Source organism: Danio aesculapii, chromosome 1 (genome assembly GCF_903798145.1).
Source record: "Danio aesculapii chromosome 1, fDanAes4.1, whole genome shotgun sequence".
Classification (NCBI taxonomy): domain Eukaryota; kingdom Metazoa; phylum Chordata; class Actinopteri; order Cypriniformes; family Danionidae; genus Danio; species Danio aesculapii.
In genome coordinates, this window is record NC_079435.1 from 34845972 (window position 1) to 34861680 (window position 15709).

Here is a 15709-nt window from a genome sequence, read left to right on the forward strand (position 1 = left end):
TAAAAACTTAATATATGAAATAAAAAATAACATTTTTAACTTTTATTTAATGTTTACAATGCAAATCCATCTAGATCCCCTTATTTGGTAAATAAAGCAAGTCTCTCATATAATATATCTACTAAAAGTATTACTTTAAAAGTATATCTACTAAAATATTACTTTACAAACTGTATTGTAAATAATTATATGAATATTTTTATATTATTATATCACAATAATATTGGTGAAATTAATTTAAAAACTGAATAAAAATAAAATTACACGCAAAGCACAATTAAATACACAGAATCAATAATAGGCTACAAATCTGCGTATTTTTGTGTGCGCCTAGCAATAACCTTTTATAACGCTACTATCAAACTTTCCCATGCCTCTATTCTGGCTCATTTTAACACAGTTCTCTTTGATTTAAATGGTTAATTATTTGGCAAATCTATACATTTTTAAAGATATAAATTCACTGCATGGATTTGCATCGTGCAAAGAAATAGATTTGCAATGTGCACACAGATCAAAATAGATGCATAGTCAATAAATGTGTGTATCAAAGACATATCTTACGAGCGTGTCAGGTGACCTCAAATCCAGCATTCAAGATTTGAGATTGCCATGTAAAGATTACTGTTACCCTGAAAAGGTCAAATAACAATACAGGTTCAATCCTATGGCAAAACATTCACTGTATTAGAGGCAAAATGTTCTACACAACACCTAACCTTCATCCTACATTTGATGACGCACTGGACAAATTAATAAAAAGAAAGAGCAATTAAACCTTAATAAATGTTGTAAGGGTCATATAACTTGGGTAATGCAAGTGTATTTGTGACAGTCTTGGCCTCCATTACTGGAACATCTTTAATTCAGCCACAAGACCAACATGATTTAACTTTTTTTTTTTTTTTTTTTTTTATGTTAAAAATATATATGTTGTGTGAAAACAGCAACCAAAATGAAATTAAAAACACCCAGAACAAAAACAAAAAGCAACTGTAATAAGCTTGGTCACAGTACAGTAATTTGGGAAAATATAGGTGGTAAATTAAAGCCACGACACTTGTAATGAACAGCACAGATTTCTGTTTATTGTATGTGAAGTCTAACACATTGAAACTGAATGAAAATGAAAGAAAAATTATAAAACGGAATAAATAAACACCCAGCTGCAACGTATTCTACTCACACAAATATGCAGTCCAAGTAAAATAATATGTTAGCCATCCGCTAATACAAGTCCATGTTCTTGTTCCACCAAAATAAAACCACATCAACGAACAGAGCTGCTATAATAACCTTTAGAGAAACTGCACGGAAACCAATCAAAACAGTTTGCATTGGGATTAGAGGGTTAAAGGAATCTGATTATGAACTAAACAAAATAAATCAGAAGTCTGATACATATTTTGGGATGAAAAGCACAGTTATTTGACCAAGCCCTATTGTGTAATGTCTTCTTTTTTTTCTCCCCTGCGAATCAAACGTTTAACGTATTTGGCTGATTGAAGTGCTTTAAGTCTAAACAGAAAGGCCATTGTGGCATTTATTTACACAGTAATTAAAACGTACCAGTTCCCAAACTGAGAACATGTACGAGCTAGGTAGAATGGATGGGGAAAGAAGTCTCTAGGCAGGAATTACTGATATACTGTCCTCCAAAATCTTCCAAATAGTAAAAGTATCTGTAACCAAAATGTCTTTGTGTGCAGAACAAGTTGTCCCCAAAACTAATGAACAAATCAAAAATGCAATGTCCCTGATGAGGATTGTCCTAGAAATACTGCAAATAGTGCAATCTACCTGACACGGAAGACATTAAACATCAAAAATATCGCTACATCAAACTGTACTTACAAAATCAGTGCAAATTTAGACTTTTGAGTACCACTGTAAAAAGAAAACAGTGTCTACTCCACTGTATCGTACTGTCGTTCCTCCAATTCATGAGAAACGGCATTACGGATTCCTCATTATGACAGACAAAAAAGGACATTTGGTGCAGATATTAAAATAAAAACTCTACTTGGAAACACAAATGTATAAAACGTACATTAATGAAGCCTCTTCCATCTCATGTGTTTCAAACTATTTTTCTAATCAGTACGGTTTTTAAAATGCTATTGATAACAATAACTTCAGTTTGAATGCAAAACAAGTCTATTTGGGACAATCAGAAATACACCAGCAAGGTTTCTCTGTACCCTGTATGAATACTGTCATGAAAAAACGAACAATGGCTTGGATGTAAACTGAAATGCACATCACAAAATGAGATTTAGGTTATGAAAACTGATTTAAAAAAAGAGATTAAGAATTTAAATTTCATAAAGTGACTCTGCCTTAAGAAAAAAACATTCAAATCTGAAACGCATTTGCACAAAAATCATGGTACCTTTACAAACGCATCTATTACTGCTCCATTCACTATTTCAGGCAGACACAGAACATAAAATGCTGTCAAACCTGTACAATAAAAAGAAAGAATTATATAGAAACAGAATTGGAGAGGACAATGTCTTTTCTCCTCCCATACGTTTTTTTTTTTTTTCAGATTACAAACTTAAATCATTTCTTGTCCTTCTTTACAGTTTTGTAAAGCTGAAATCGTGTTAGCTCACAGTAACAACTTCAGGTAGCCTTTAGCTTATTAATGAGCTATTCAGTGTAATTATTTAAAACAATATGGTTTAAAGGCTAGCCTGAAAAATTAAGCAAAATCAATATAAGGAAAAGAAAGGGCCATCTCTCCATCTGCACAGTTTACAGAAACTAGAAGGTTATTAAATCCAAAATGCCACAGAGCAGTTAAACTTCTTACGGCACTAAAACACCTTGTTTCCCCCACAAAGTTTGCAAATGTTTCCATTTGATAATTAACAAACCAGAGGATTTGCAGCACGATTCTAATTTAAAGTGAATAGTGTGTTATGAGTCATTAGGTTGTTCAAGTCGTTGAACTGCTTCACCGGAAACAGCAGACATTCCAAAGGCAAAAATGCAAGTGTAAAACAAAAAGATTATTAAAAAAAAAAAAAAAAACCTGAAGTATGTATATGCTTTTTACATAGACTTCTCAATATCAGAATAAATGAAGATCGTACTACTTCCAAACTACAGGGGAGCTCCTCTCAACGCCTCTGAGCAGTAAAACGGTTCTCATTGGAACCAGAGCCCCTTCCGGAAGCCAAGCCTGGCTTGGGTACAGTGGCAACACGTGGAGGCGGGCCTCTGCCGTCTCGCTCTCGCATCATGTTTCCTCCAGCGATGCCCCGCGGACCACCAGGCCCCCGATCACTGCGCCTTACATCTCGACGATCGTCTCCTCCTCCACTTCGGGTTTCCCTCTCACGCATCGCTCTCGTCTTTTTCTCCTCAACATTCAGACGAACTTCTCCACGGAACATGATTGGCTAAACAAATGACAGAAACAAGCACAATTGGAGAAAACTCAGTACTTACACCTGAAGAAACTTACAAGCAGGGACTGTGAGAATGACAAAGTTACATTGTTTGTATGAGCCGTTTATTTATATCATTTCTGGGGGTGAGGGGGGGGGGGGGGGGTACTATGCATTTCTACCATGAACCAGAAAATCTGAGCACATTACACCTGTCCTTAAGTCTTTACACTGGCTCCGTTACATTCAGTATAGCTTTTAAAGTAGTACTACTTGTCTATAAATCACTAAATGGCCTAGGACCTCAATACATTATACATATGCTCACTGAATACAAACCTAACAGATCACTCAGATCTTTAGGATCATATAAACTAGAAATTCCAGGGGTTCAATCAAAGCAAGGTGAATCCGTCTTCAGCTATTACATCCCCCGCTGCTGGAATCAGCTTCCAGAAATGATCAGATGTGCTCCAACATTAGGCACATTCAAATCAAGACTGAAAACGCATCTGTTTAGCTGTGCCTTTCCTGAATGAGCACTGTGCTACGTCCGACAGATCGCACAATTATGTCTTTCTTTTCTTTTTCATTCTTTTATAACCGGTTGACACTTTTTAATCTGTTTTATCCATTTTTAAATTACTTTTATTATTTATTTTTATTTTCTTATACTTGTTTCTTTTATTCCTGTTTATGTAAAGCACTTTGAATTGCCACTGTGTTGAAAATGTGCTACATAATGTTCTGTTTCAGTTAAAAACACATCAACATACTGAAATAGGTTGATCAGCATCTTCTAGTTTACATTGACTTTAAAGATCACAGTACAGCTCCAAAATCTAAATATCATTTTAATTCTTTATATTCTGCCATTAGGTTTAAAGAACTCTTAGAAAGAAGTTTTTGATGACCTTAAAATGATAAAATCTGTCATGACAATTTAGATATTAATAAATACAAGTCAGAGTAAGCATGATGTTTCATTTTTACAAAAATAAGTTACATTGAATGACTTTTATGTAATGTGCTTTTTATGTACATGAATTCACTTTTAACTGCAGACACCAAAAAGTGTTTTTTTTTTGCCATTGTCATGTTCATAGAGATTATTCAAATGAAGGTTTTTGTTGTTTTATATATATTTCATAATAAAAATCTAATAAATATTTCAATTTAATACTTTAGTTATTTTAGTTCATGTTTTGCTTTGTATGTCAGCTCTATTAAACTACTTAAAAATCAATTAAACAATTGAAATTAAACAATAATGTTAGTTTTATACTCTGAATATTTCATAATATGCTTGCAAAACCTTCAATACATCTGTAATGATATGTTTTAAAGCAGTGGTCTCAAACTCAATGCCTGGAGGGCCACAGCTCTGCAGATTTGAGCTCCAACCACCTCCAACTCAAACCTGCTTAATATTCTATAGTAGTCTTGAACACCTTGATTAGTTGGATCAGCTGTATTTGATTAGGGTTGGAGCAAAACTGCAGAGCTGCAGCCCTCAAGGAATAGAGTTTGAGACCCATCTTTTAAAGCAAGGAAACATGTTGTTGCAGGTTTACTATTTGGATTAAATTTTTGTTGTTTTATTAATGTGTTATTTTAATATTTAGAGAACATGGAATGGAATTATAGGGATAGAGGATTTAAAACTTTATTTGCCAAAACAAAAATAGCTTTTCTTTACCTTGACTCCCAAAATTCTTTGCACTGGCTCTGAGTCATCAAAGACAACGAAGCCAAAGTTGGGAATCTTTCCTCCAGTGCTTTTGGTGTTGATTCGCAACTCAACAACATTTCCAAAAGCTTAAAAAGAGAGATTCAACAAGCAAATGTAAAGATCAAGAAATATTAGAGAATCTGGATTAATGCAGGGGTTATCACAACTATTTATAACAAAAACTTACTCATGAAGAAGTCTTTGAGTTCACTCTCATCAATGTCATGAGGGAGATTTCCAACAAACAGTTGATGACTGTCTGGATAGCGGACCACCCTCCTACTGTCCATTTCACTCGACTCATCAGCCCTTCCTAGGTAACAAGATTTCACCTGCTTTGACTTTGTAGGGATCAACAACACCATTTTGTCTGCATATATAAACAATAGCACTGAGCAAAAAAATATGACATTTACCTTTATTTACAAAGCTAAAATGTGGTTTTCCAGCTTGAGGTTCAGAGGATGAGACACCATCTAATGATTTAGGAAATAGAAAACAATAAAATTATTGTAAATGGAGCGATTGAAATCTACAAAAATTTCAAACTGCTGTTTTCGGTTTTGGAGGAATCATTTATAATGTTGTGCATACTAAACATTACAATAAACATGTCACCATAATGACCATATTAAGTCATCTGATAAATAACATTTGCACATTTTTTTAATGGCAATCAATTTGGTTAAGCCTTCAGTGGTTTAATAAATTTGACATTTAAAACTAACCGATGCTGTCAAGTGCCTGTCATAATAAGCAATTTCATAAATTTATCATTCAAACAGTTTGTTCAAAATGGCTGATTCCTTCTAAAATGTACCAACTAAATCATCGTCTTAAATGCTTAATAAATCAAAAAGCAGATTTACAGGTCATTCAGCGGAGAGGAGAGAGTGATAGAGCTAATTCAGTGTATGGGGATGGTTGAGAGGCTATGATGGGTAAGGGCTGATAGAGGGAATTTGGTCAGGACACCAGGGTTACACCCCTACTCTTTATTAGAAGTGCCATGGGATTTTTAATGACCATAGAGTCACCACCTCCATGTTGTCTTATCCGAAAGACGGTGTTCACTGACAGTATAGTGTCTCAAATCACTATACTGGGGCATTAGGACTCACACAGACCACAGGGTGAGCACCCCCTGCTGGCCTTAATAAGACCACTTTCAACAGCAACAGTTTTCCCATATGGTCTACCATCCAGGTACTAACCAAGCTCAGCCCTGCTTCGCTTTAGCGAATAACTGGTCTTGGGTGCAGGGTCATATGGCCATGCATTTCTGACAAATAGAAAAACCCCTGACCCCTGTCTAAAATGCTTCTCACTCAGTAACTTGTGTGCTGGACTGTTATATGGAAACCACACTCATACTTACACACTGGTATTAAGAAAATTATGCTCTAGCTTGCATGAAATTTACCAACTACATATTTATATCAAACCTTTATAAAAAGTTAAAACTTTTTTTGGTTTCATAACCTCTGTAGCTCTTGGAGAATCCAACAAAGGTTCTGATGGTAACCTGTTGGGAGCATTGCTTCAGTAAAGCAACCATTCTATTGTGTCATGTTGTATTTTCTTTCTTTATGTTAATTTATCTTCATTCATTTAATTATTATTTATTTTAGCATTTATAAAATTATAATCATTATTAACATTTAACCATTTGATTATTTGTCTTTTTATTATGTTTAAGTATTTTTTATTATGTTTTTTCCATAACTATTGTTTTATTATAATTGCCCATTTTGTATTGTTGTTTTAATCTTCTGATTGAGTGGATTCAAGGGAAACTAGTTTTTTAAGGGATACTTGTGGATTTAGACATTACTCGAGATATTTTGTTTTAGAAGAACATTTCAGATCAACTGCCTATGAAAACAAAAATACTGTCAAAGCCTTGAATCTTGTTCAAAATGTTCAATTAATACAACAAGAGCTATAAAGAAGCCACATCAAGCACAGAGAATTAAGACCCAATTATTCTAGATTCTTACCAGATCTAGGCCCTCTTGAGGTTACTGGAGGTCTGTCACGGATCCGCTGGTCACGTGGACGGATTGAAGCTGACGACACCTCTGGCTTGGTCTCAACTCTGGGCTAATCATAAAAAAAAAAAAAAAAAAAAAAAATCAAATAAAAAAAATCAAAAAGACATGCACATGAAACATGGATCAATTAACTTTGGGTCAACAGCATTGTAATAAAATGAAAATAAATTATATTGATGCATTTATAAATTGGGCTTGACAAAACACCTATAGAAATAATCCTCTCTCTATATGCTTCAGACACTACTTAAACTCCATTTTACAAGCACTGACTACAGTAAATAATATTTACTTGTGAATGTAGCAAAAATCACATTGCACTATTTACTTTTTCAACCTTAGATACCTATTTTGCACAATATTGTTTCAGTTTTACGTAAAGAACTTGTATAGTTTGTTTTTGTCTGTATAGTTAACTATTTACAGTATATAGTTAGATTACCGCTCCATGTTAGTTATGCATAGGCTTAAAAATTGCTCTCATGTCCAGTGTTGTGTTTGTATTTATGATTATATATTTGTGTAGCACTATGGTCTTGTGAGACCAGACATTCCATTCCATTTTATGCACACATGTAGAGAAATGACAATAAACCGCAACTTGACTTACCTGTGTGTTTGGTGCTTTAACAACATGTGGTTGACCTCCAGCAGATGGAACAGTTCCACTAAGAGGCAGATTTTTGCTGGTTACAGAAGCCCAAGAAGAGGTCTGGCAGAGACGAGACAATTTAATATTTCACTTCTCAGTAACAAACACAACGATGCTAAAAACAAAACGGTCCCATTTGGTCAGCTTGGACGTAAAATAATCTACTTCCAAATTTGAAATGACAGAAAAATTTTAGGTTTACTTTTGGCGGTTCTTGTATGTTGGGAGGTGATTCCAGTGGAACAGGAGACAGGGCTTTCTCCTCAAACTCCTCTACAACCTTCTCCTCTACCTTGAGCTTGGGCTCTTCAATCTTGGGATCTGGAGCAACTTCAGACTCTAGGTCCATAACTGCTTCCTCATGAGCTTCTTCCACACCATTGTTACAGCTGTAAGCAAAAAACATATTAGACTAGTGGTGTGTAATTTTGGCTTAAATAAAATCAAAAATCATTATTCATCTATTAAATTTTTTTTTGCTGGTTGCTTGGCTGTTTTAAGCATAGATAAACCCATAAAAAACTAAGCCTAGTGTGTGGTCACTGCTTAATGGGCTATATACATGGCAAGTGTTGTTCAGCCCACCAATAAACGTCTGGTGAAAGGTTGATGAGTCTATTTTCAATTTAATAATTGTAATTGATATACCTGCAGTCAGTCAAATAGACTTAAGAATTAATTTAGTTGCTCAAGGCTAAAATGAGCTGTTTAAACACAAGCATCTTCAAGAGCAGCAGACGAGCTTGAAAATACTACGGTAAAATTAATTTCCGTAATTTACACACATGGCATGAAATTGGTCTCTAATGCAGTGCTTCTTGTGCAGAAGGTGAAACTGACTTTATATCTCAATCAAGCAGTGAAGAACATTGACTTTAAACAAACCAAATCTTAATGCGGTGAGTTTATAATAACAGGACAGTTCACGGAAAGTTCCTGAGTGGGCTTATTCAAAATGACAAGTCTCTGGGCATATCCTCCATTCATTCAGTCCCAACTTAGTTTAAGGGTGTATTCACACTAGATTTTTACCTTCTAAGCCAGAGCAGACTTACGTCATCGATGGTGCGATTGATCAGTTTAACAGGAAAAGAAGCATTCTGGCTCAGTTCAATGGAGATAACTTTAGTACTTTTAGTTGATATTGTTTTGTATTATTTGGAGTCATTTGGGATGCTGTGACGCAGTCAAATCTTTTGATGAACAGATCTACGACTTTGATGCTCATAGATTTTCATAAAAGTCTTCGTGCTGCATGTATTAGGAGGTTTGCAAAAGCTGGTAGCTGAGGTGCAGCGAGGGGTTTGCATCTTTGATAAACTATGACAGTTCAAATTCATTGAAAAGAAAGAATGAGTAATAAATCCATATGGAACAGTCCCTTAAAAGTGACGTTACGACTTCAGTTTTGTGCCAAACTGAACTTCGTTCTGGCCCACTTCTTCCAACCAGGCCAGCTGAACCACACTCAGGCACTGTATGGAGCACTCATACTTGTCAAACGAACTATGATATGGGGGTCAAGTGAACTAGGCCTGTCCAAATACCTACACTTATGGTAAACTCATCTACTTAAATGACATATTTCTTGTATTTGGCAAGTGCACAATTGGGATTGAAGGCCCCAAATAAAAATAAATCTGTTCAGTAGTTACTTTAACATAACTTTTACTTCATATGGCTTCTATTTCAGATAAAAAGTACAAATAGTTACAAAAACAAAAATGTACAAAACCTTTGTATAAATATAAAATTTACAACACTTTATTTATATTACCAACTTATATTTAAATAACATAAATCAACAGTGAAATGCTTTTACTGATATCAACAATCTTAAATTGGAGCCACACACGATCCTGAATGCAGTCAGAAGGGATATGCTTACTGCAAAATACCAGGTATAAAATCAGGTAGAGTATATTTAATGCTTGCTGGGGCATTGAACTTTGATGTTTCTAAAACCTGGTACAGTGTTGCTCACTTTCTGTTACAGGTACTCGCTTTAAAGGGCCAAAATATGGACAGGGTTTTTGGACAGATTAACTTCATTTAAGAATGGATAGAACATAAAATATAACTCACATAATATTAATTTCTTATTTGTTAAACTGTGGTATAAAAATCACTATAAATCACTGTGATTGCACTGAAAATATTTGAAAAACCCTGATAACTATAAAAACCACCCATTCATACAGGGATATTTCTGCTTTCAAGGCTTGAATTATGGAAGCATTCTAAACTGCATTCTAACGGGTTTCTTCATTTCTACAATAACTGTTTTGAACTCCTCAGACACACTTTTGTTTTTTTCCAAAGTAATTGAAATACTCAATTACTGCATGTCAGCTCGTGCACTCGGAACAACAATTACAATATTTCTATATGATATATAGCACACATCTCTACATTACACTACTGTGGAAATGAGAAGCAGGTATTCAAACAGAGCTGGCATTGAAGATTTTCAAGATATTTACCCCAAAGGCATAGAGTTAGCATGGACGAAGGTGACGAGTCCCCAGCAATATCCACCAATTAATAAATCAGTCCCCACCAATAATTTAATTCCCTCCAAAAATAAATAAATAATGCTTTGTCAACTCTCACTAAACTAAATGTGCAGAAAGGGTTAAATCATGTTCTCTACTCGAGTCCTAACTTTTGCAAACACGCATGACACTGTGAGCGGCTGCGTCTTTCCCTGATCTAATGCGAGGTTGTAGCTAGTTTGGATGTTAGCAATGCCAAAACTGCAATTAAAATAATCCAGTTCTATATGAGACATACTGGTAACACATGGGTAACATGAGTAAGACATAGGTGTCAAAGTCAAGTTCGTTTTATTTGGACCTACAATGGTTATAATAAAAAAAAAAAAAAAAAGGATTTAAAATAAAAAGATTACTGCATCATATCCTGCTCCCTTTTCAGCAATCAGCATTTGTTCATCTGCAAAGCCCGATATCACGTAAAATCATGTCATGTGACTTTTGCAGCATGGGACATAGGTATTGACATGTATAAGATACAATCATGTTTTTAAATGTGTAAAAGAGAACTTATGCTGGTGGAGGGGTTAGATTCATAAGTCCACACAAATGTCAAGAGTATATCTACAGTCTTGCTTTATCTGGTAGATTCATACTGAACTGAGAATCCTCTGCAATTTTAGTTCAAGTAGGTTTTCATTTAAGTTCAAACTGAAATGTGGGTTACCTCACAGGATGGGGTTCATAGCAGTTGGCATTACTGGGACTGTCCTGGAGGGGTTCAGGCGATGGTTGTCTGTCTTCTGGCTCATCAGTCTCTTCTTCCGACTCTGTCAGGGTATATTTTGAAAAAGGTGAACCACTGGGTGAAAAAACTAATAACACACTAGCAAACACCATCCTTAAGGCAAAATTGACAGTTTATATCCTATTATATTCTGTCATCCACACAGAAATAAAGTTGTGTGAATTCCAAGAATCAGACTCAAAAACTCAATTTGAGGTGCACATACAGTAATTAAGAATGTCCTTTTTAACTCCTAGTTCTAGTTTAGTTTGTCCAGTCCATTCAGACTTTGTGCAAAAAGCAATAAATAAACACAAGCTTATTTTAAGATATAACAATGGCGTTTAGTACACAGAAGTATTTTCCTTTGTTCAAATGGTTTCAAAATATATGCATACTGTATCTAACAATACTATCACATTTTTACAAACATAAACATCTAAGAAAGAGAAACATAACAGATCAGCTTCATTAGGTGAGAGATTCATTAGACGATTCGTAAAGCTTTTGTAGATAGTGATACTTAAGCCAATTTGTTGTACATTTAGAGAGGGATTTCCATGTGAAAAAGAAGTTTCTAGCTCAAATGCAGCAGCGGTGCTGATGTTTGGACTATTGCAATTTTAATCACTAGTTGCTAGGCAACTACACATCACATCCATCTCAAAATGACAAAATATAAATAGCCACAGATCATTTATGCATGCACGCAACGTAAAGTGAACTGGACCAATTGGATAAAAAGTTCAAAGTGATTGAAGAATAATAAATGTAGATGCACATGGAAATCATTGGTTACAAGTGAACCAGAAGAAGACTGTAAATATGACTTAAAAAGACAGTTCACCCAAAACTGAAAATTCTGTCATCATTTACTCGTTCCAACCCAGTTTGACTTTCTTCTGTTAAACACAAATTAAGTTATTTTGAAGAAAGCTGGAAACCTGTAACCGTAGCATCAGCAGTGGAACTATGGAAGTCGATGGTTTACTCTTCCTCTACGAAGGTTAAAGGGTTTTGGCTTTCTTCAAAATATCTCCTTTTGTGTTCAGCAGAAGAAAACTCAAAGGTTTAGAACCACCAGAGGGAGAGTAAATGTTCAACTATCCCTTTAAAGTGTAACAAGGTTAGAACAGCTTAGCCAAAAACAACTGGATGGAAAAATCAATGCAAGACACGCATGCTACAATTCTTTTATTGGATAGCCTGCCTACAGATGCTTTATCTATGAATCAAAGTAAATGCAATAATCTTTAATAATTCTCAACAAACCTTCATCAAGCTCAGCCTCAGAGTCCCCAAAGACCTCATCCTCATATCGGAAGATGTCGTTGTGGACATAAAACTTATTTGCGACAGAACCCTAGACACCAGTTAAGAAAAGAGTCAGTAAATTTAAAAAACAAATTATTATTAAACTGATAATTCAAATATTACTATGTTTACTATAAATAATTCATTGAAGAAGATCCTTATTATTTTTTGTTTTAATTATTTTTTCCTGTGACCCACACCTCACAGACATAGGTCCAAAATTTACCATACATGAGATCATTTGTCTAATTTTGACTGCTATGCCATCATAAATTGTGAAAACAACAATTCAAAAAAGGTTAAGACCAAGTGGAATCCTTGGCTGTCGCTTCGATGTGACTTCAGCTAACCAGTTTTGATCAATGCAAACAATTATTTTTCATGAGTCCAACATTCAGCTGTAAAAGATAACATATAATCTGAGATAAGTGAAGTAATCTTTCACTGCTGTATTGTTTTTAAAAAGAGAAAACATTTTACAAGTAACTTTTATTCTAAATCTTGCACCTTATTCCTGAAACTAAAAAATGACCAATAAAAAGGCATGAAGCACCAAGGCGGCCCATATTAAAATGAATTTAAATACTATTTTGGTGAATACTGTTATCGATAAATATTCTAGTGTACTTTTTTCAAGAGAGGCTAGAAAAATCTTGAAGCTCTACATTATTATTTTTATTATTATTATTAAATAATAATATCATTCATTCAGTCATTTTCTTTTCGGCTTGGTCCCTTTATTAATCTGAGGTCACCACAGCGGAATGAACTGCCAACTTATCCAGTATATGTTTTACGCAACCGATGCCCTTGCAGCTGCAAGCCATCACTGGGAAACATCCACACACACTCATTTACACACGTACACTACAAACAATTTAGCTTACCCAATTCACCTACACCACATGCTTTTGGAGTTGTGGGGGGAACTGTAGCACCCGGAGGAAACCCACGCGAACACGGGGAGAACATTGAAACTCCACACAGAAATGCCAACTGACCCAGCTGAGGCTCAAACCAGCAACCTTCTTGCTGTGAGGCGATTGTGCTGCCCACTGCCCCACCATGCTGCCATTATTAATATCATCATGTTTTAATTTTTATTATTCAAATGGACAAATTCTGACTGAGGAAAGCTGAATGTGTGTTGGCCAGTTTGTTATTGCCTAATAAATGACAACAGGCCACATTTTTTTAATTTAAGACTTTAAAAGATTCCGTTTTTTTTCTAATGATATAATATGACAAATTTGTATTTTAAAAATAAGTATTTATTTATATTTCTTTGTTCTAAATCTTTAGGAAATGTTTTTGGTACATCAAAACATGTGATTGTGAGGACCACCCGACAAGCTAATCCAGCTAAAAGTAGTGCTTAAAATATTACAAAAATGCAGTATGTGAATCTCATAATTAAATAGAAATGGAGGCGAATAACCCCAAAAAGGTCCACTTTTTGAGAAAAAAAGAATCACTCCTTTCACCAGGCTGGCTACGGGCCTGTGGATGGTGGCAGTGAATAGCTAAAAGTCTTTTTTTGGGGTATATGATAATGAGACTGACACCGTCATCAGGTGTTGTACATTCATGACAGAAAAGAAGGTTCAAGGGTTTTAGTTTGTCTTTTTCTATTAATCTTGATTTGACTCAAACTGTTTACTGACATTTTATTTTTTGGTCCAAAAAAAGAGAGGGCATGCAGCATTACAACAACACCAGGATCAGTTAATGGGTTTGGCCAAACAATCTTTAACACAGACAGTCATAATATAGTGGCTGTTTACACAAGTTGAGCCCTATAGCAAAGTGAGAGTCCAAATCTCAATTTAATCAAGAGGTTATGGGTGTGTTAAAAAAAAAAAAAAACAAGTCCAAAAAGCCTTACTCGCATTCCTCTTATCAATCTGACAGCTTCAACAGTTCTGCAAGAAATTCCAGTGGCCAGATGTGCAACTCTCCATTCAATCTCACAAATACAAGTTTGTACTTGTATATTAATTAAATACTAAATGTAGGATGAATCAACAAAAAATATATAATAATAATAATAATAATAATAATAATAGTATAATATTAATGGTATATTGTAGTTCTACACACCTCTGGGGCCAGCACAAATGTCTGTAGGGAATTTCCTCATGGGCTGTCCATTATTGGAAAGCTCTCCCATCACCTGAACAACCACCCATCACTCAGCGTGGCATGGGCATCCACATGCCGGATTTAGTGTGCATTCGCTGAACTGCAAGGACATAACCTTTTTGTGTATCTCCTGTAGATGGACAACATATGAGTATATGTACAATTCAGCTTGCCTGAACACACAACTATATTTAAAACTTACTGCTTGCCCATAGACTGCCTCTGAAAGTTTCCCATTCGAATCCAGTCCGCCATGGACGTAGGATGAGTTTCGTCCATAAAATCTGCATCACAAAAATGTTTTGAATAATTTGTATTTTTAATATGATAAAGCCATGAGAGGAGAGGTCATGAAATTATGATTTTATAAGGCATACCTGTGCAGAAAGTCTGGTGCTTTATTGAGCAGTGTGTAATACTGTCTCACAAACTCCCGCCCTACCAGCAGGGGACTGGGCTTCTCCATCACCATTTCTTTCCGAAAAAAATATTTTTTCTGAAAAAAAAATATTTTTAATGACAACCACAATAACAACAACGATATATAAACAAATATAAACAACAGACAAAAATAAAACTAAACACTTAAGAAATGAAAAAGCCCCTGGTCACTTTTACTTTTGCATTTTCATTTATGTATTTAAATGGAATCAATACTTCAAAAAGGCTTTAAATGCATCCCGTGTCATTTATTATAATCATACCTACACGAGGGCTGTATTCAAAGCATTTAAATGACAAAGAAACTGAGCATTTTAACTTTACAATCTGATATCTGTCAATAACATCACAATCAACATTTATTAACCCGCATTCACCCAAATTAATTGATGACTGATCTGAATGAATCCAGTTAGACTAAAAAGAATTGAAGCATGTCGAAATCAACGGAAATGCTTAGAAGACCTATATATTTGTGGCACTTACCTTTTTTTCTGGGATGTATTTGATTTGTCTAAGTGACTGAATAAATATGAAGAATTATTCGAGTCGTCTGATATAATTAGAACAGCTGTTTTTGTGACAGCGCCAGCTACTTGAAACCACAGAGAGATAGAAATACCATCTATGCTCTGTTATTAATGGAAATGCTGCTGTTTGGATTCTTATTGTCTAACCCCTGCGATCTGGGACA

The 15709-nt window shown here is 34.9% G+C and overlaps 1 protein-coding gene across 1 annotated transcript; it reads right to left on the minus strand.

Moving 5' to 3' along the window:
* Positions 1 to 1066: 1066 nt before the first annotated feature.
* On the minus strand, positions 1067 to 15049 carry LOC130230283 (ras GTPase-activating protein-binding protein 2-like). The gene is given in 15 exon segments (XM_056459235.1): positions 1067 to 3410; positions 5098 to 5216; positions 5318 to 5443; positions 5547 to 5606; positions 7131 to 7233; positions 7795 to 7896; positions 8039 to 8225; positions 11059 to 11161; positions 12391 to 12481; positions 14533 to 14559; positions 14561 to 14616; positions 14619 to 14656; positions 14658 to 14704; positions 14777 to 14858; positions 14952 to 15049. Coding segments are annotated over 15 exon segments (1518 nt in total). The 5' UTR covers positions 15047 to 15049; the 3' UTR covers positions 1067 to 3128.
* Between the last annotated feature and the right edge of the window lie 660 nt (positions 15050 to 15709).